Source organism: Penicillium atrosanguineum, assembly GCF_028827265.1.
Source record: "Penicillium atrosanguineum strain IBT 20685 chromosome Unknown utg000003l_segment0_segment0, whole genome shotgun sequence".
NCBI classification, from domain to species: Eukaryota; Fungi; Ascomycota; class Eurotiomycetes; order Eurotiales; family Aspergillaceae; genus Penicillium; species Penicillium atrosanguineum.
The window spans coordinates 1,120,962-1,140,559 of NW_026623135.1; the positions used below are offsets into that span (position 1 = coordinate 1,120,962).

Sequence of the window (19,598 nt, forward strand, 5' to 3'; positions counted from 1 at the left end):
AGACAACGCATGGGTCCGTCCCAGAAGGGCAGTTGTATACAGAAGGAGATAGCGATTCCGCCTCGCAAGGTACCAGGGATCAGGTACTAAATCCTATGGCAGGTCCAAGGCGCTATCGAGCTGTGTGTTCGGATGATGTACCTAGCTAGCTACTCGCAGACGTGCTAACCCCGCAAATTCTATCGGACATCTCCCCCTGCTGCAGGAGGGGCGCCGAATTTTCAGCGGCACCGACCGAAGGCAAGATCGGCCTATTCCACGGTGGAGCAGAATGATCATAGATCCATCTATCTGATAAATTCCCACACTAAACTACCTGATATAGCACTCTATAGCATCTTAGGATGATCATCCGAATCTAAGTCTAAGTCTAAAAGTCAACCCCTAGGATAGAAATTTAAAAAATAAAAAAATAAAAAAAAAATAAAAGTACTGTGAGGCCCTACCACCTGTTCCCCACTTGGTGGCCTTTGACCCCCCAACGGTAAGGCCCGATCTCCGCGGAAGCACTTGGACCCAATGGTTCTATGTTGTTCTGGCGTGATCGTTGCGCGTATGGCTTTTTGTACTACCGTGCGATGATGTGACTGTGATACCCTATAGTCGGCATGTGAGTTGTTCTTCATGGTGCAGAGCCGGCCAGCGTCCGTCCCCGCTCATCTTCTAGCTCATGAGTATTTTCGCCGGGGTCAATGCCCGCCAGTCCCCAGACCCCGGGCCGTCGACGAGCCAGTAATTCTGCTGCCGGTCGCTCATCCGAATGCAGGTGAGCACCCGACTTGCGTAGAAGGCGCACGTGCTCTGAAAGCCCGGCATTAGCCGCAAGGAACAGCGGGGTACGGCCATTGCGGTTACGAAGGTGAACGGAACCACCCTGCAACAGCAGGTAGTGGAGGGTCGCGATGGCAGGGGAGGTAGCTGCCAAGTGCTAGAAGACGAAGGGGCGTAGTCAGCATCAGATTTGGCGTAAAATGTGCAACAAGATTCGCTTACGATTGGTGTGTTCCCCGAATAGTCGGCGTCATTCAGCAGCCAGTGGTGTTCAGTCTTCATGATGGTTTTGACCCGCTCTAGGTCTCCATGCGCGATGGCGTAGCCCATTGCCGTGAGGGTCTGTACGCGACCGGGAAGGGCTCCGTCGGGGTGTCGGAACATCGGAAGAGAAGACTCGGTAAGCTCCCCGCGAAGCGAGACGGACATCTCCCTTGAAACTGTGTCTGGTGTAGCACCAGGAAGCGCGAGTAAATACGCCAGCTTTGTCAGTGCACCTTCGGTAGTCATGTCGAGACCAGCAACAACGCCTGCCCGAGACAGACTCATGCCGGGGGCATAGACTGGACTGACACTTCCGGTTAGACCTATAGTAGAAGGCCCCTGTTAGCGAATATCATTTTTAAGTTCGCGGGGGCCAATCGAGTTACATTGAGTTACATTGACAATCACAATGCCTCTCTTGATGGCGTTGGCCAATACATTGATCATGGCGTTATCTTGACCAGACGGAGCGTTTCCAGCTCCAAATGTCTCCAAAATGAGGCCACGGAGACCGTCCAGTCTCAGAACAGCGTCGACCATCTCGGGCTTAATACCCGGGAAAATACGAAGGCACGCGACATGGGTCGTGTCAAGATTCGTTTGGATCCGGAAGTGCTCCAAACTGGTGGGCCTGTGCACCATATTCCAGTTGACATTCGTGCGCATCGAAGTCGTGATTGCCAATGGTGGACAGTTCGGGGCATCAAAGGCCGCGAAGTCGCTCGCCGCCACCTTGGTGGACCGGTTCCCACGGAAAAGCTTGTTATTAAAGTACAGGCACACTTCGGGGATCATGAAGTGACCCGCCACTACAAGCGATCCGAGCAGGTTGTCAGTTGCGTCATTTTGGAGTTCGAGCATGGGTGCCTGGGACCCTGTGAGCACGACAGGCTTGCCGAGGTTCTGGAGCATGAAACTCAAGGCTGAGCAGGAGTACGCCAGACTGTCGGTACCGTGAAGAACCACGAAGCCGTCGTAAAGCGTGTAGTTCTGGAAAATGGTCTGCGCAATCTGCGTCCAGCCCTTGGCGTCGATCGAGCTGCTGTCCAGAAGCTCTTCGAACTCGAAGACGGTATACCGCACCTGCTTTCCGTAGGCGGTGATCGGAGTGCGCAGACTGGGATGACCCTTCACATCTCCTGCGGCATTTGTCACCACGTCCATGTGGAATGACGGCGAGCCATCGTTGAAGCACGGCACTCGTGCCATGCACTTATCCTGGAATCCCCTGGCAGGCACGAACCCGGCTGGAGACGGCTGCATGCAAATCGTGCCTCCGGTCATGATGATCAGCACCCTGGATTCCAGGACATTCTCCTCCAGCCTCGCACCCACGACGGGGATCGACACCTCTTCAGCGCCCATTATGATGTTCGAACTGGCGAATCACTGCTGTCTGCTGTTGCAAGGGCTGAAACCAGATCCCGACGTTGAATCCGACGGTCGAGATTAGAAGCAAGCTCAATTCCCCAGACTTTGGCGGCTACCTGGATCAACGCGATAACCTGCCCCCTCAGTAAGGACCGAGATCGTCGACTCGGCGGATTGCGGGGGGATGACGTTGGATGAGAAATTTTCTCGTTCTCTCGCGTAAAACCTTTAGTCAAACAAGCATGCGCAAGTAGAATTTTTCTCGGCCTCGAAAATAGAAATCCCTCGAGGCAGATCGTGATTGATTCTTTTGGCCGAACGGGACTCCAAAAGGACCAGCGTATTACGTACGGACATTTTATTGGAGAAGGATTTTCACCGGTTGGCTTAACTTTAAAACGCGGCTCCACTCAGCGGAGTCGTCTGTCTTCTCCGACTTGTTCTCTCCGACAATTCCGGATTCGTGTAGTAAAGGAGTAGCGGATAGATAGAAAATAAGATTGACCTGATCATCTGTATGGGGGTATTCTATGCTCTTTTAACACCAATGCAATGCACTTTGCGATAACAATAACTACGGTAGAATGGCCAGTATCCACGTTTTTTTTTTTTTTTTTTTTTCTTTTTGTTTTTGAAACCCATCTACTGCAAAGAGTCATCCAACACTTCAATCTTAGTCTCGGAATACTCAGCACTTTTGAAAGAATGGCGTCCGCGAGCAAACCAGTCAATGGCGATGATGAAGACAACGACACCGTAGACGGCAGAAACATAGTTCATGTCTAGACCACGTCAGTTTTCTTTCTCGTTTTGAATTAGGAGATATAGACGACTTACTGCTTGTAGTCATGGGCATGTTCGCCGGGAACGAGTACATCACGAGCGAAAAGATTGTCCAGAGGATGGTCAGAATGTTGGCAGCCAGACCGAGCTTACCCAGCCAGAATGGACCATGCTGGATATTGTCGCGTCCCTTGTACCAAAGACAAAGAACAGGGATCGAATAGGACATGTAGAGAAGAGAGATGCAGGCTGTCATCATGCTGTTGAATGCAGTGGAAGAGCCGAGGTAGAGGAGACCCAGAAGACCGACGATGAAGCAGCTCACCGAGTGGGCAACGAGCGGCACGTCAAGAGTCTTGTTCACCTTGGCCAGCCACTGGTGACCAGAAAGGCCACCGTCACGAGCGAAGGCCCAAGCCAGACGAGATTGCCAGGTGTGGCAGGCGATCTGGCAGCCCATACCGGTAACAATTAGAAGAGTCTCCAACACAATGGCGCCAGCCTTGTTCTCCAGAGCCTGGTAGTATAGAGCCAAAATTGGGACTCCGGTGGGAGAGTTGATCAGACTCGAAAGATCTTGGATGCCGAAGAACATCGGAATACAGTAGGTCCACGAAGTCACAAAGCCAATGCCCACGGTAGCCATAATGGCGATCGGAATGTTCTTCTCGGGAGCCGGAACCTCCTCAGCAAGATGAGTAGCAGAGTCCAAACAAGCAAAGATCCAGTTCGGGTTGATCAACCCGACAATAAACGCCATGCCATCTGACTTCCAGCCCGTTGTGTTAGAGAAGTGACCAAAGACAAACTCTGCGCTGGCACGAGGATTGGCGCAGGCTGGGACGGTAACCAGGATAATCAAGTAGGAAACCAGGGAGATATAAAGGGTAGCCTTCGCAACCGCGGGCAACAATTTACCGACGCAGTTGAACAGAAAGCAGAAGAAATTGATCAGCTGGTAAGCCACGACAACGTGCCACGGCTTGACCTCGCTGAAGTAAATTGCATTAGCATTACAAACAAGTTGAGGGAGGACTGGATTCGTACAATTCGGGGTGACCCAGCTGCCACATGCCCACTACACCCTCTCCCAGACCGAGAACGACACTGGAACACGCAAAGATGGCACCTGCGTAGCCAAGCCACCCGGTTAGGTAAGAGGCAAAGCGGGCATACTTCCGCGGCGCCAGCTCATGGGCCCAGAAGTATTGACCACCGGCATTGGGCATAGCACTAGCAAGCTCAGCGAGTGAAGATCCCACACCAAGTGAAATTAAAGTAATCCACAACAGACCGTAGATGATCAGCGGTGTGCCACCGGAGCTAATACCAGTAATCATAGAGGCAGAGATACCAAACCACGAGTTGGACATGCAGAACGCAATCCCGACCAACGAAAGGATGGAGAAATTGCGGTTCAAGTCCTGGGTGTAACCCATCTCGGCCAATTTGGTGGCATCAGAATCAACAATGCCGGAGCCGGAGCCATCGCTCGAAGCCGGTTTGGCGCTGGCTGTTTTTTCGAGGTCAAAACTTCCTTTGTTGTTGGAATGGTGCATGATAGGGGATTCGGCACAGAGTTTTATATTATAGCACTAGAAAACACGGTATAAATCGCTTAGGCTGCTTGTTGCATGGGAATCGAATGATCAACGTAGGATTGGCGCTGCGGGTCTATAAAGATGCTGCTGCTGGCTTGTCGAGGAGCAGTGGGAGTCGAGTATATCGCTTGGGAAGGTAGATTGCTGCAAAGGGGTCGAAGAATGAACGGCTCCAAACACGATACAAGCAACAATGAGTTACAGAAGGCGATCTGTATAATTGGTTTCACTCTTTGTGTTTCGAATTATCAACATAAGCGAATGAGTATCGAGATTCCAGTCAGCTCGGTGCACCCCAGGTGTGTCAAGAGAAATGCGATTGTCAAAGGCGGTTCGATTGAATTCTCGAAGAGAGTTGGGTTTAGATATAAAATAAGCCGCCAACTACAACTGATCATCGACCTGTTCTCCCTAAAACCATCTCCACTCCGCTACCCATTGACTAACACATTTCCAATCTAGCAGGCACCAGGACCGGCAATATCGCACATGGGGCTCATACCGCGCGGTGGATGTTCGGGATTGAGTACCGTCACTGGGCGGGTCAGGTCTTTCTATCGGACGCCATGCCGCAGTTGATTGATCAGGCACCTTTTTTACTTTCGGAAACCACTCGATTCTGGCCTCGCGTATGATCCTTTGGTACACGACTCGTTCCACGTACTAAGAAGGGGCAGAAGAGTTGCCTCCACTTGGCGTGTGTCGGTGCCGTTGAAAAAGTGCGTTATTTTGTGCCTCAAACGTCATAGTGCGGGAAGGCCGGTTGAGTTCGGGTTTCTCTGCTGGTTTTCATAACTCTGCTTCTTCTGAAAACATAGAATTAATTTTATTCAAAGAATATTAGCACCTCTGTGCATCCTGTGACTGTGTCTCCTGCCAACGTGGGCTGAAAAATCGGCAACGTTTGCGAGTCCCTTGAACAGTGCAGAGTGGAACTCTGATTTTTCACGACCAACATCCAAATATGGGCTCCAAAACACCCACTCAATGACTTCACATGTCGAAGATGAAAGCAAGAATCTCTGGTACCGATTCCGTCAAGACCGAGATCCATTCTCTCGCGCAGAAACGATTCCCAGTCCGTAATCACCATTTTATAATCTGGTAGCAACACTACAATTGGGATCTGCAAGCCACCAGCCCTATGATAGCACGCGATGGCCTTCTCATCTTCCGCATGAGATAAGTTGCGTCGGCCTAGCGCCCCAGCGGGCAACATAGTAAAATACCTTCTCTTTGGAGTAAGGCTTCATGTAGAGTTCACCGAGAGAAGCCGGAGAGTGTCCGTTGCCCCGCGGTCGATATTTGTGATGATCTTGCGCCTGCTGGGCAGGTACTTATCGGGATTGTCGAGAGGATTCTATGCCTTTTATGTTGTCATTTATTTCTACTAATTGTCTCGATTTCTCGATCTATTCTTTCTTGAAATGAGTGAAGTATTTTCTACTTTGTCATAGTCCAATATCTACAATGAGGAGGATGGGAGAGTCCTTCCTTTCAGGTCCATGCTCGAATCGTTGGCCGATCTTCTATAACCCATTCGGATTGAACTTGAACACATCCTCCTCCAGCAAGTCCATCATGTACTGATTCCCCGAGTACCAATTGCTCAACTGCGCAGCCTGTGACATCTCTGCCGCAGACACATCCTGGTTCTGTGAAGGAGCCACGGGAGCAGGGAATCCAAAAGCCTGCGAAGAGGATTGCGGGAAGCTAGTTGACATAGACGGGACATCTGTCTGATAATATCCCTGAGCATTTGGCATGGAATTTCCGGGCGCGAGGCCTAGCGCACTGAGATAGACATCGAACTCTTGTCCAACAGAAGCGAGTGTCTGATCTTCACCTGCTTGGCTTCGGCTTTTGGCTTCTACGTAGAGACGGGCGACGGTACCGAGGACGGAGGTGAGGTTATGCAGTCGATCGATCGATTGAGAGAATGCGCAAAGAGGGCGGAGGGAAGCGATGAAGTCTTCCAGCCGAGTTAAATCCTCGCTATCCGATGTTGCGATAACGTTGCAAAATATGACGATGAATGGGACGAAGGGAGAGAAGAAGATTGCCCTGTTATTTGCTATTAGGTTTAGAAGGCATGGGTATGTGACCAGGTACTCACCAATGCATGTAAGAGCATCTGATCATCTCGCTTGCCTCTTGTAACTCACTCACACACGTCTGGTGGTGCTCCAGGGATGCGCGTGCCATTTCAATACACTCGGGTATGAAGTTGGTAGACGAGCCTGACTCGGGCGATGCGGGGATGGCGCGGTAAATCAAAGTCAGAATTGCCAAGCGGCTGACCTTGTCGGAGCGGAGATAAATGAAATCCACGGCGTTCATATTTGAGATTAGATTAGAGGCCATGATTTGCTAATGAAATAAGTTAAAACTGCCTTCAATAATCGTGAGTGGTCGCGACATACCTCAAATGGCTCCAATACGCTCTCCTGCAATTCGGTAGCTAGGTGACGGGCATGAGCCACTCGCTCATGCTCGGGTTGATTCAATGCCGCGGGGCTGTATAGTAGAGCGTATACCTTGCCCTCGATCAGGGATTGCTTGGTCCACAGAGCGCAAACGGTGCTCCATACATCTTTGCCCGTACAGATATCGAGTGGAGATGGCACTCCGATGTCATAGTCTGGGACCGGCGAAGCCCGACCAAGGCGCAAGGAGAGAAAATTGAGGATGGTAAACACGGACCAGAATATAGTCTGCTTTTTCTCCTGCACATCTTGCGAATCTTGTTCCATGGATGAAAGACGGTGATATCCCAATGTCTGACACATTTGAATCGCCATAGAAGCAAGTGTCCAGCTGACCGAGGGCTTTGAGATCTCGATCCCATGCATTGCCTGTACCGATATGTGTTAAAACGATTATAATAAATCCATAGCAAAAACTTACTCCAACCGTCAGAGCGACAATAGAATCGAAATTTGCGGGCATCAGTATATTCAAATTCGCTAATGCTGCCTCCAAATTGAACTTGCAAAGTCTTAAATAGTGCTGATACTTTTCCTTTTCATCAAAATCCTTCTCAAGAAATCCGAGCTCGGCGAAGACGTTGTAGAGCCCAGCATTTGCTGTAATAAAGGTTGCGTCCGAGTAATCATCAGTGCAGAAATAAACTTCTCGACATCTATCGATGAAGTAGTCGACCGTAAAGAACGGTATGTAGCCACCAAAGGAAGCTGGGGGCGTTTCTACATATTTTGGTGAGACTAAAGCTAGGGGTACCAGATTGGAAAGACATCATGTCATACCTTTGACGATCTTCAAGACATCCAGAACCATGGGCAGAGGCGGCATCTCCAAATCGCGGATATCGCAGCGGGCACCTTGCCGGTCGCTCTGGCTAGGGAATTGCCCTCTTCGGGTATTCTTGCCGCGCCATTTGTCTTGCATCTCAACGATTTGCTTCAGGGACGATAATGCCTCGCTGATCTTTGGGCTGGAAAACAGCTCAGGTGTGCTGTGAGAGACTGCAGATTCGAGAAACTCCCTCGCATAGACTGAGTGAGTAACCAGGGAAGAACTACCCTCAAAGTCCACCCCTGGGTCATGTTGCTCGATAGCTGCGTTAGACGTATACCCGGGCCCTTTCGTACCTTCGTGCTCTTGCGCTGTAGCTGGGGACTGTCTTCGAACATTGCTTTGAGGCGACGACTGAGATGATGACTGCACTTTGATCGCGGAGGAACCATTGGAATTAGATGAGACCACCAGCTGCCGAAGAGCTTGTTCAATACCCCCAAGACGATCTTCGATCATGTCAATCTTTTTCTCACTGTATAATCGAGTCAACCAAGATATTCCCAACCGTGCCACCTTAGGCATGCCAAGTAGCCAGGTTGAAAAGTGCAGGTATTAGAATTACATACTACTGGCTTGAAATTAACACACGGCGCCTCGGCTCGTGCGGTCTTTGGCCTTCGCCAATGGAGCGACACGCAATGTTCGCGCTGCGGCAATTGGAACATGGCGTGCGTTTATCGCACCGGATCTGTGTAAGCGTTAATAAAACCAGTCTAAGCGGACGAGAGAGAATATACTTTTCGAGAGCGGCACTGGTCGCACTAAACACATTGTAAGTCATGGTAAGTGATCGCGGAATGACTCGGTCCACTGGACGTAGAAGTGGAGTACATACTGCACGTCGGGCCAAAGCACTGGACCCCTCACTACGGTCGGAGCCCTCGGGTTCCATGACTGGGGAATTGGCGTATGATTCCGGTCGGGGTCCTAAGAGTTCCAATGGTTGTACCGCTAGGGTTACGAAGGGCTGTACAGTTGCCTCCAATCTACGAAACGGATCCGGTGCTGCCTTGGTGGGATCACGTGGCCTGTAGCCTGCGGGTGAAAAATAGAGCTACGACTAGAGGCGTCGGTTAAATTGAACTTGAAAGCAGTATCAACATTCGTGAGATCTTCATTCGGCATATCGCGTCATCAGAGAGTTTTGTCCAGCACGCGCGATGACTTAAATGTAGGCAGAGCGCGTCCAGCACACAAATCCCACCAGTGTATAATATTCTATCCAGCAGAAAGAGAGAGAAAGGGAAACAGAGATCACAAAATACAATGCATAGGTAAGCCATAGCCAAGCTATTTCGAACGGGATGGCGATTTCCATGATCCATCACTGCGCCAGACTGCAGCGGGTCCGTACCGGCCAGCCTCGGAGCCCCGCAAGAATGCAAATCGGAAGAAGAGATCCTCAGGTTCATCCGAAGGATTACTATCGATCAGTAGGACTGATTGAGTATCGAATGTAGTCTCCAGAAGGTCCCGACGATCAAGGAGAGGCTCGTCATGAGGTAGCTCCAAGCCCTCATGGCCACGGCGGTGCCAAGTGAATTCACCTAGCTTATCCTCATCCAAATAGCCACGCCAGCGCTCCACATCGTTGAGCAAGACCGAAACACCATCCACGGCAAGTTTTGTCATGCGCTCGTGTTCCCAGAGGGTAAAAGTGATATTACCATTGCCGTGATGAGTCTCCTTCGATCCTGAACCGGGTAGCGAAATCTCCACGGAGGAATCGGTGATGTTTGGATATGAAGCACCCCACCATCCGCTACTTCCACTACGGCCCGGCGCTAGCTCTCCCAGGGCAGCGGGGGTCTCGATAATGGAAGCAAAGCCCCACCGAGCAACACCGTTGATAAATAGGCCAAGGAGCAGTCCTTGGTAGATCAATGAAGGGCGCGTGGGGAAAGCAGTTCCTGGCATAAGCAGGATCGCCAGAATGTAATGATGGATGCGCAGTCGTAGACCAGGGAGCGGGGCCAGAATCAAGATGAACAGAAGCATGGTGCAATAGATCTTGAGGTAGCGAGGAAGCAATCCACCCTGGCGGATCTGCCATGCTTGGGTAAGAACAATCGTGAGCACGGTTGGGATGACAATGGCGAGCGCCAACTTCGCGCCAGGCTGCTGCTGAATGTCCATGGGCGTCAGGCGCTGGAGGGGGATCAATCGCGCAAAAGTATAGTTGTTCAAAGCTCCAATGAAAAGCGGTGGGAGGAACAGGAACAACTTCGAGAACTGATAGATTGGCGATGAGATGGGTTGAAGAAGCGGGTTCGCGCAGAACTTGAAGAGCACATAGACCACGAACGATGCGGGGAGCAGTCGAGACAATAGAGTGGAAACGAGGTCGCTCAGGTAAGGATATGATGGCGGGTCTGCGACCAGTCCAGTGTGGCAGAATACCATGAAGAATGTACTGAAGAACAAAACAGGCGGGGAGGTGCAGAACAGCCAAAGGAGCCCGACAGCGGCTGCGGTTACGCCCAGGAGCGACCAGCGCGGATCAGCTGGGCAGTTAGCCTGCGACGAGAGCGACTGAATGAAACTGAAGGCCTTGGGGAAAGTGGACGGGAAAGCCTCAGACTGGATGCCATTCTGCTTGACCGACGGAAATGAATGCGCCGCGCCTTCGAGCTTCACAACGCCGCAACCACCATTGTTGGAGATGGCACCGGCATGAATCGCTGCCTGACAAACAAAACTGTCGGCGCGATAGATAGCGGGCTCAGACGAATGGGGTTGCGGGCCTCCAATCACAAGACCCTGGTAATTGAATGTTCGGTTCCCAACAACATGAGGCTCTAGGAGCTTCTCGTCGATACAGTTCGCAGGGCACCTAAAAGCGACGGTCGAGGAAGAAAAGGGACGGCATCCGTTGCCATTGAGGCCACATCCGTTATCGAGTTCCCTAGATCAAGATTAGCCGATTGTATTATAGTACGCGCTCTGTTTGTACGAACCAAAGATTGGTTCCACATGAAAGTGTCTGTAGCTGACCGTAGCCTTCGATGTAGCCGGAGGAGCGCGAGTGCACAAGTACCAGGAACCAGGGTAGGAACCAGGATGCATATAGCAGAATGAGAAGTGAGATCTTGTGCTTGCGCTTAGGAAAAAAGCGGTCTAGGTACTGGACCGGCAGTTCCTGTATGCGAGGGAAGAGCGGTTTCAACAAAAGCATATGGGGAGGATTGGGACCCTTGATCCAGTGCGCGGTCGCGCGGCCGGCTTTTCTCAAAGGCAGTGGTACCCAGCTCCAGCGAAAGGACTTGGATGACTCCTGCAGCCAGACGGGCAGGGCGCTTCCACCCGCTTCAACATCGGGCGGCGGGAGATCTTCGGAAGTGTCGGGATTGACAATGCGCTCGTCGTCGTCATCCTCGAGTAGTGGGGGAACGTAGAGGCGAGCTGCCTCCTCGCGACCCTCTCCAAACATGGCTGAGGGTTCAAGGGAAAGAGATGACCTCGAAAGTCGTGAGGCGACGAAACGAACGGCAGGGTATGATGTCGGTGTCGGAGCGGTCGGCAACGCTAAGCTTAGAGTGGGGATTTCCCCAGTAGGTTCACTAGGATGATCACCAGGAACACCCTGTCCCTAATTAATCGGGATGCAAGCACGTAAGGCAGCCTCTCGGGGGGTATAGAGGGGTATAAGGGAGTGGATGAAGATATTGTCGACAGTGAATAAGACAAGTTGAGACTGGAGAGGCAGAACAGACTCTGACCGTCAGGCAACCAATCACAGGGCCTCCTGCGGCCAGTGGCGACGCTTTTCGTCGCAAGAGGCCACAGGGGCATTCTTACAGCATTCATATCCAGTGCCTTCATTGGAGACGTCCAGGGGCTCAAAATCTTATCCGAGTCAAGGCCTTTCCAGGTTCACCCTAGTGCAGGATAGTGCGATATTGCTTCCCCGCAAGGGCCCTGGCTTGAGTGGTGGGCACTTTCTGCTTGTCGTGCTAAGTTAGCCATATTAGTTAGACATACTTCACTAGAAATTTACCAGAATCTCTAAGAAAAAGTTCCAGAAGACATGGCGAAAGAAGCTCAAGAGAGTATGGAAGGCGTTCATCCGAGCACGTGAACTGTCCTCGCGCAGGTGGATACATATATAGACATCTGGAGGTATTTGTAACGGGAGAAGTCGAGACCAATAAACAATCTAGATAGAACAAATACAACTCGTCTTCAAGATATGCTGACCGTGTTAGGTATCGAAAGCTACTCTGATCGATGATAAGCTTTCGTGGGTCCTTTCCTTGAGTGTTATTCCCCCCCAGAGTCCGTCATCGCCCTGAGCATGTTGAGCATCGAGACATTCAGTAGCGGGGTATCAATGACCCCAGGCTCTCTTGATAGTCTAGATGCCGCTCATAGGTACTAAACAATCCTTATCTCCTCTCCAATCCTGAACAGTCCCGACCGGATGAACCGGAGGACACGGCCACTGGGGTGCTCCCGATGCTTATCAAGCACGCGTTGGAACCAACATTTTCTAGGAAGGACTGTGCGGGGGTGGATCAGTAGAGATTAGACATAAAATCCCCGTCTCTTAATTTCCTGAATGCAGTGGGACTGAACTTTTGCCTCATTCAGACTTCCTCCTGAAGCATATCTGCAAGACCGTTGAGAACGTGCAGCGATCATCAACATGACAGCCGTTACTCCGCCCGCCGACCTATCGCATCTCTACAGCTACACTGCGACTAATCGTCTGCCGAGCAGCGTCAAACAATTCTACAAATACTTCTTAATTCCAGGCCTGGCCAATTTCGCTGGCGGTAAGAATTTCATTTAATCTTCAATGCAAGCCACCCTACTAATCCTTCTCCCTCTCTGCCTCTCAGGTTTACCACACGCCTCATACTTCCCCTACGATACCCTCGAAGCCACGGTCGCCCGCCCGCAGCGACTGCAGCCCACCAGCGACAAGGATGCCATCCCAGACCGAGTCGTCGTCCCTAAACAAAGCGAAATCACCGACCCTCGACTCCGCATCGATTTGACAACCGCCCTTCAATACGGTACCGCCGAGGGTTACCCTGCTTTGCTCTCGTTTCTGCGACAGTTCACCCGGGACCATCTTCATCCGAACGTCCCCTACACCGGAGGACCCGAGGTTGTGCTTACTTGCGGAAACACTGATGGCTTATCCAAGGCTGTCGACCTCTTTACCAATGTCTGGAATCCCGGTCGTGACTGGATCCAGCAGCGGGAAGGTATCCTGTGCGAAGAGTTCGCTTACATGAACGCTATCCAGACCGTCAAACCGCGGGGTTTGAATGTGATTAGTGTCGCAATGGACGGACAGGGTATGTGTGCTTCCGGGAAGGGTGGCTTGGCCGACGTGCTAGAGAATTGGGATTTCCGGCGCGGTCGCCGGCCACATTTAATGTATACCGTGACGTGAGTATTATGAACGGCTCTGGATTTGGTCGCATGCTAATCTATGTTCAGCATTGGTCAAAATCCTACTGGTGGTACGCTATCAGTTGAGCGTAGGAAGGAAATCTACGCTCTCTGCCAGAAGTATGACGTGATCATTGTCGAGGATGAACCATACTGGAATTTGCAATTCCCCTCGGCATATGAGAAAGAAGCTCGTCATCGTGGCTCATCTCATGAACCCGGTCCTGGCGTTCGGAACTACAATGAAAACGGCAGGTCCTCGGGCTATGAGTTCTTGGATTCATTGGTTCCCTCGTATCTATCCATAGATACCGAGGGCCGTGTAGTGAGACTAGACACTTTCTCCAAAACTGTCGCCCCGGGTAGTCGTCTTGGTTGGATGACCGCACAGCCGGCTGTCATCGAGCGAATCACTCGAATTACTGAGACCTCAACCCAACAACCATCAGGCTTTGTCCAAGCACTGGTTGCCGAAATGATCATGGGAAAGCAAGACGGCCCCAACGGAGCCCGCGTCTCCAAAAAGAAGACGGCCAAGGCTGGCACATGGACGGCTGGGTGCGTTGGCTAGAAGGCCTACGCGGAGGCTACGAAAGACGCATGGTCGCTATGTGCGATATCCTCGAAGAACACAAATATCTTCTCTCCCAGGAATCCGAAGTCTCTCAGCCCACGAGCAACCATGTTGATGACTGGGAAGTCGTGGATCGAGTCCATATGTTTGACTTTGTCTGGCCCAAGGCTGGTATGTTTGTCTGGATTGAAGTTCTCTTTGATAAGCACCCCCTGCGATCTCAGTACAGCTCTGAGAGGCTTTCCCACGCGTTCTGGGTTCACCTCACCAAGAAGCCACACCTGTGTCTGCTCGGACCTGGTAGTATGTTTGCCGCAACTGAGAAGTCTGCTGCGGACGCTCACAAGTACTTCCGCATTGCCTTTGCGCCTATGGATGCGGAGGATGTGGTGCCCTTCACTCGTAGGCTAATGGAGGGCTTTAGAGCGTTTTGGCAGCGAAAGGATTTGGATGGGCTTGAAGATGATGATGATAATGCGGTTATGGCGATGCATAGTTCAAAACCGAGATATGGGGCTAATTTCTTGGGATCTGGTTATTAACATCAGTAGATGGGATGGGATACACAGTTTGGTGTCAAAGAGTATATACATATTCCTTTATTATTTCAAATTGACAAGATCTTCCCCTAATGCTAGATTCGCAATTCTGCGAGATAAATAACTCTTTGGATAGTACAATGTTTATGGTTCAAAGCGAGAGACAAAAAGAGGTTGATGCCTTGCTGCCTGAAGATAACCATGTGGGGAAAGTCAAGTTCTCCGCGGCGCGAGAAGTCGCATTCTTCACCTCGCGGGGCCCTGCCCGAACAATGTCGCAGCTGGACGAGCTACAAAACCAAGACCTTGCCGAGGAAATTGAAGCCATCAATGCCATATACGAGCCCGATACCGTCACGGTGACCCAGCCGGCCGCCGGTCACTCTAACAACACACTCGACTTGGGCTCCTCCGGTACCTCAAACGACAATGCGCAAACAACAGTGACACTTCAGATCCCTGGTCAACCACATTTATCTTTTCGGCTTGGATTTGGCGTCACATACCCAGAAACACGACCTACGGTGCTCGGGACTGCGTCGACTGCCGCGCGCGGGGAAGGAAAGATTGCTGTCGATGTGTTGGAAGACATTGTACAACGGACGTGGCAGGCTGGTGCCGTCTGTCTTTTTGATGTGATCAGTGAAGCTGTGGAGGTATTCCCCGAGCTGAATATCGGTGGAAATAAAGATAGCGATGAAGCCGGGCAAGCCGAGCAAAGTGCCACAGGGCAAACCTCAAGCAAAGCCGACGAGCCCACAATATCAGGAGAGAAATTTGCTGCTCTTTCACTTCGTGATGCATTTGGACTCGATAATCCCCCCGAATGGATCCTTTCCGACGTCATTTCAGAAAAGAAATCGACCTTCCTAGCCCGAGCGGTGCAGGTCACCAGCTTAGCACAAGCACAAGCCTATTTAGATCATTTGACGGCTACGGATAAGAAAGTCGCTGTGGCGACACATAACATCAGTGCCTGGCGCATCAAACAAAAGAAAGACGGCGGGTCTAACTCTGATCCTGACGCAGCGGAGACAGTGGTTCAGGATTACGACGACGATGGCGAGACCGCTGCTGGGGGCCGCTTACTACACGTGATGCAATTAATGGATGTATGGAATGTGTTGGTTGTCGTCTCAAGGTGGTTCGGGGGTATCCATCTGGGCCCTGCACGGTTCCGGCTCATCAATGATGCCGGGCGTGACGCTTTAGTCAAGGGTGGTTTTGACAAAAAGCAGAGCACAACTGCCCCTGAGAAGGGTAAGAAGAAAGGGAAGAAATGAACTGGCCTGCTCAATTCCCTTCGATACTCTATCTTATTGGTCGTTCAACTCCGTAAAAGTTGAAAAAATCACTGAACGGAGAAATAACTTGCTGCTCTATCCTATTCATTTCACCGCCGAGTGCAAGGCTCTAACCTGGCGCCAGCGCTTTGTCGGCAAAACCACGAGCCAGCACACCATGTTGAAATCAATTTTTCAACTGTGGCACTATGGCGAACAACCTAGCTACATGAAGGCGATCGGCCACAGTTGGCGCATAGACATTAGAAATGATCTATCGGATATTTCAAGCCCCCGAGATCATCAAAATAAATTCGAAACAATAAGAAGCAATGGAAGAAACCTATCTTCGGCCATAATCGTAGTTCCCGAAGGATTGGGGCGGCCCCCACGCGTTTAAACACGCTACATACTTCATTCGCCTCAATCGAGGTCTGCAGATGCAGGGAATTGTGTACTTCCCCCATACATCTAAGTAGTATGATAAGCTTGTTCACGATGTCCTTCAGGCTGACTGTGCCCATAGCCTTGGCCCGAAGTGGCTCATAACCTTCGGATAGATCTATTTCCTAGCGTAAGTCGAGCTTCGCACCATCCTTCCATGTTTGTCCTCTTATGAAAGTGCGCAGGTGAATGTTGAGAGCAATCCCGATCCAAGTAATGCGATCAAGAAGAGTCTGAAGTTCATCAGACACCAGTCCATAATCTATCAATGGATAATCTCGCAGTCAAGACATCAATAGAGAGACTACCTACAAATTGGTCAACTTTACAACGCTATTCAAGATGAAACACGCCCTCCTGTCAGCAAAACCATGAGTACATACTTTGGCTACATCCATGTGGGCCCAAACACTCATCAAAGGATTCATCCTTCAGATCATCAACTAGATAGAAAGGTTCCTAGGTTTCAACTCACCGCAAGGGGTTAGGGCGACTTGACATTGTTCGGGAGAATCCTCAACATTCGGCTCACTGACGACAAAATCAGGGGGCCGTAAGATCTTGATTATGGATTGCAATGCCCCTCGTAGAGGATTTGATTTAAGTTCAGGTCTCTGGCCCATTCGCTACTTGAGAAGGCTTTACTACAGCAAGATTTCCCACTTCTTGGGAAGTAGCACTTGCTTCCGCCACCATGCAATTTCACAGATTTACTCCTCTTCTTCTTCTCTTACTTTCATTCCTCTATGCTGCCAAAGCAGACCCCTCAATCGACTATTTATCGACTGCCCTAGAAATCCGAGCCCCGGGTGACCTTGATCTCTTCGTCGATGGTCGATCCAACGCTCTGGGAGCCCGAGCAAACGCAGCCCAGATGCTCGCCGCACCCCTGACAGCTATAGGAGCCTCTGCCCTTGCCACATGTCGGTATCTCCATGAAATAGCATGCTACGTCCACTTGTCCATCGTGCTCTCCGCATCTATGACGTACTTCGGCTACGTCTTCTACGACATTATCAAGCGCGATGCAATCCGCACGGCCAATGAGATGCAGCAGCTATCTAATAGCGTAGCGCTAAGTAACCAAGACGTGGATGCCTCTTCCCGACGCCTGGAACACGAAAAGACTACACAGTCCTACGAGCGGTGGAAGGATAAGCAGGAGATGAGAAAACGCAGTTGGAGAGATACCTGGCAGCCTAGCTACAACGCGTACAAAAAACTGGCCAAGAGCAACACAGCCCTAAAGCCAAAAGTGGAGGAAGCAGAGAAACTGATGGAGCAGACCCTCAAAGCCGAAGACGCCTTCATCAAAGCGGAAGCCGACTCCATATCCCTGGAGGATGTCCTAGAAGGCAACGAAGGCACCTTGTCCATCGCCGAGCTCCGCGCACTAGAAGAAAAAGCCGAAGAAGCAATCAAAGCGCTCCAATCTGGTCTCGAAGAAATCATCAACCGCGAAGAATCGAGTTTGGAAACGATGAACGAAATGGCCTTTGGAAATAAAGACTACAACCCCCTGCTGGAGGGACACATGACACGCCGGATGCTCGAGAGCCAGTTACCGCAGCTCATTATGGAGCGGAATGAGGACTGTGATACTGAAGTCTGCCTTAGACTGTGGTACTCCAAGACTCTGCCGGACCCAAGTATCAAGCGCGATCTTTCCTCGGCGGACATCATCCACAATATCTACTCGACGCCTCCGGATTACGAATTCGGGGAAAAGCACAAGCTGACGCGTCGCACGGACAACTATATGATCATGGACGAGTTTATGGAATGTGAGGTCGAGGAGCATGTGGAGATGGGCAACGAGGGTGTTCTTTTCCGGATGGCTGCCATGCCGGGCGAGGATACGGATAGTCTTTTTGCGATTGATGCGATGAACAAGGCGCAGCAGGCACAGTACCGGTCTTCGCTCATGTCGGGCAACATGACTATTTGGGAGAGTGGAGAGTGGAATTGTGTGAATGCTGATACGGATGGGGGTGAGCCGGCTATCAGGGCGGTTGCTATTTTCACTAATGACATCGCGAAGCTGAATGAAGATGTCACGGATAAGTTTAGTCTTTGTGAGAGTGCTCTTTCTTCGTCAACCTAAGGCCAAGGGAGGGTCTTGTTGAGTTGGTCTGCTTGCGAATGACGGGTGGTTTTGGCAACCGAAAGGGGTGTGTTGAAATATGTCAATATAACTTCCTTTCTTTGTTAGATGTTTGAGCATTGGTATTTCTGCAATGAACTGGAATGGGTGTGTTTGAATCCGAGAGGAGAGATGGTAGACGATGGCATATGTGCAAATGATAGTAGGCTTGACTGACAGGAGAAAAATCGTTCCCAGTAAAATTTCTTTCAGCGGGCATCCCTGGGTATCCGGATGGTTCATGCCGTGAAACAACGGGGTCTTCACCTCAGAGTGTTCCAGCCACATTGGACCTATCATCTTGGCAGTCGACACCAAAAGCAACCCTTCCAATGCAATTTGAAGACGATACTACGTTGGGGCCACGAAGAACCCATTTGAGGAACTGCGCAATTTCTCAGACCTGGTTCAATATATTGTCAGAGATCAAAGGATCATGAGACCCTCGTACGAGTTTAGTTGCACCAGGCTACCAAGTGCACTATCCTCTGCACCGAGCATCTCCGGGCGTGGGCATCCATGGGGCTTGACTGCTCACTTTTGAAGCTATACCCACTCCAGACACTTGCGCCAAAAGGTCATGCCCATGCGAAGCGACACAGTCTAGAGCGGACATAGAAGAGGTAGTTTAATTGCGATGATCATCAATAAAATTTGCATTCCAAGTGCCAGGAAGGCGGATGAGTGCGGACATGAGATAACTGGGAATTTATCCGGATTTCCAAGAGGTTAACACTTCTAGTTTAATTTGCAGGTCGAGCGAGCCATCAGCGTACCATGGAACGAGGGTATCGATCAGCGAGTCGGAATTGTTTCTTGAAAGCTTCACGATCGGGTTCGTTAGGTCAGGCTCGCACGAACTCAGCAGCATCCACATCAAGGTGTTGGGAAAACCGAGATTGCGGACGGAGTCAGTCCACCCAGGCACGAGATTGCAGGGAGTGTAAAGCCAAGAACTGACATTCGATGTGGGTGCGATAGAAAGTTTCGAGATGGGGTCTTTATATCAACCTGAAACCACTAACAGATACGTTCGCTAGGCGTGAGGCTAAGTGATCGATGGTTCGGGTGTGGAGAACCGAAGCCATGGAATGTCGGCTGCCA

At 50.8% G+C, this 19,598-nt stretch overlaps 8 protein-coding genes across 8 annotated transcripts; 4 read left to right on the plus strand and 4 right to left on the minus strand.

Annotated features, from left to right (window-relative positions):
* Positions 1 to 622: 622 nt before the first annotated feature.
* On the minus strand, positions 623 to 2,400 carry N7443_003837 (putative lysophospholipase; the record flags this gene model as incomplete). Its single annotated transcript, XM_056883893.1, has 3 exons — positions 623 to 928; positions 994 to 1,358; positions 1,422 to 2,400. 3 exons carry the CDS (start codon positions 2,398 to 2,400, stop codon positions 623 to 625), a joined length of 1,650 nt encoding a protein of 549 aa, XP_056742171.1.
* Positions 2,401 to 3,048: 648 nt separating this feature from the next.
* N7443_003838 (putative choline transport protein Ctr) lies at positions 3,049 to 4,748 on the minus strand (the record flags this gene model as incomplete). The annotated part of the gene is made up of 3 exons (XM_056883894.1): positions 3,049 to 3,188; positions 3,244 to 4,181; positions 4,237 to 4,748. 3 exons carry the CDS (start codon positions 4,746 to 4,748, stop codon positions 3,049 to 3,051), a joined length of 1,590 nt encoding a protein of 529 aa, XP_056742172.1.
* Positions 4,749 to 6,319: 1,571 nt separating this feature from the next.
* On the minus strand, positions 6,320 to 9,000 carry N7443_003839 (uncharacterized protein; the record flags this gene model as incomplete). The annotated part of the gene is made up of 7 exons (XM_056883895.1): positions 6,320 to 6,854; positions 6,907 to 7,160; positions 7,214 to 7,645; positions 7,698 to 7,996; positions 8,057 to 8,580; positions 8,675 to 8,796; positions 8,944 to 9,000. The coding sequence occupies 7 exons, from the start codon at positions 8,998 to 9,000 to the stop codon at positions 6,320 to 6,322; spliced, it is 2,223 nt and encodes a 740-aa protein (XP_056742173.1).
* Positions 9,001 to 9,398: 398 nt separating this feature from the next.
* Positions 9,399 to 11,538, minus strand: N7443_003840 (LCCL domain-containing protein; the record flags this gene model as incomplete). Its single annotated transcript, XM_056883896.1, has 2 exons — positions 9,399 to 11,013; positions 11,066 to 11,538. The coding sequence occupies 2 exons, from the start codon at positions 11,536 to 11,538 to the stop codon at positions 9,399 to 9,401; spliced, it is 2,088 nt and encodes a 695-aa protein (XP_056742174.1).
* A 1,368-nt stretch (positions 11,539 to 12,906) lies between these two features.
* N7443_003841 (uncharacterized protein) lies at positions 12,907 to 14,082 on the plus strand (the record flags this gene model as incomplete). The annotated part of the gene is made up of 2 exons (XM_056883897.1): positions 12,907 to 13,508; positions 13,560 to 14,082. 2 exons carry the CDS (start codon positions 12,907 to 12,909, stop codon positions 14,080 to 14,082), a joined length of 1,125 nt encoding a protein of 374 aa, XP_056742175.1.
* Positions 14,083 to 14,111: 29 nt separating this feature from the next.
* Positions 14,112 to 14,627, plus strand: N7443_003842 (uncharacterized protein; the record flags this gene model as incomplete). The annotated part of the gene is made up of 1 exon (XM_056883898.1): positions 14,112 to 14,627. One exon carries the CDS (start codon positions 14,112 to 14,114, stop codon positions 14,625 to 14,627), a length of 516 nt encoding a protein of 171 aa, XP_056742176.1.
* Positions 14,628 to 14,716: 89 nt separating this feature from the next.
* On the plus strand, positions 14,717 to 15,907 carry N7443_003843 (IMPACT family protein; the record flags this gene model as incomplete). Its single annotated transcript, XM_056883899.1, has 1 exon — positions 14,717 to 15,907. One exon carries the CDS (start codon positions 14,717 to 14,719, stop codon positions 15,905 to 15,907), a length of 1,191 nt encoding a protein of 396 aa, XP_056742177.1.
* A 1,138-nt stretch (positions 15,908 to 17,045) lies between these two features.
* N7443_003844 (uncharacterized protein) lies at positions 17,046 to 18,455 on the plus strand (the record flags this gene model as incomplete). Its single annotated transcript, XM_056883900.1, has 1 exon — positions 17,046 to 18,455. The coding sequence occupies one exon, from the start codon at positions 17,046 to 17,048 to the stop codon at positions 18,453 to 18,455; it is 1,410 nt and encodes a 469-aa protein (XP_056742178.1).
* Positions 18,456 to 19,598: the final 1,143 nt, after the last annotated feature.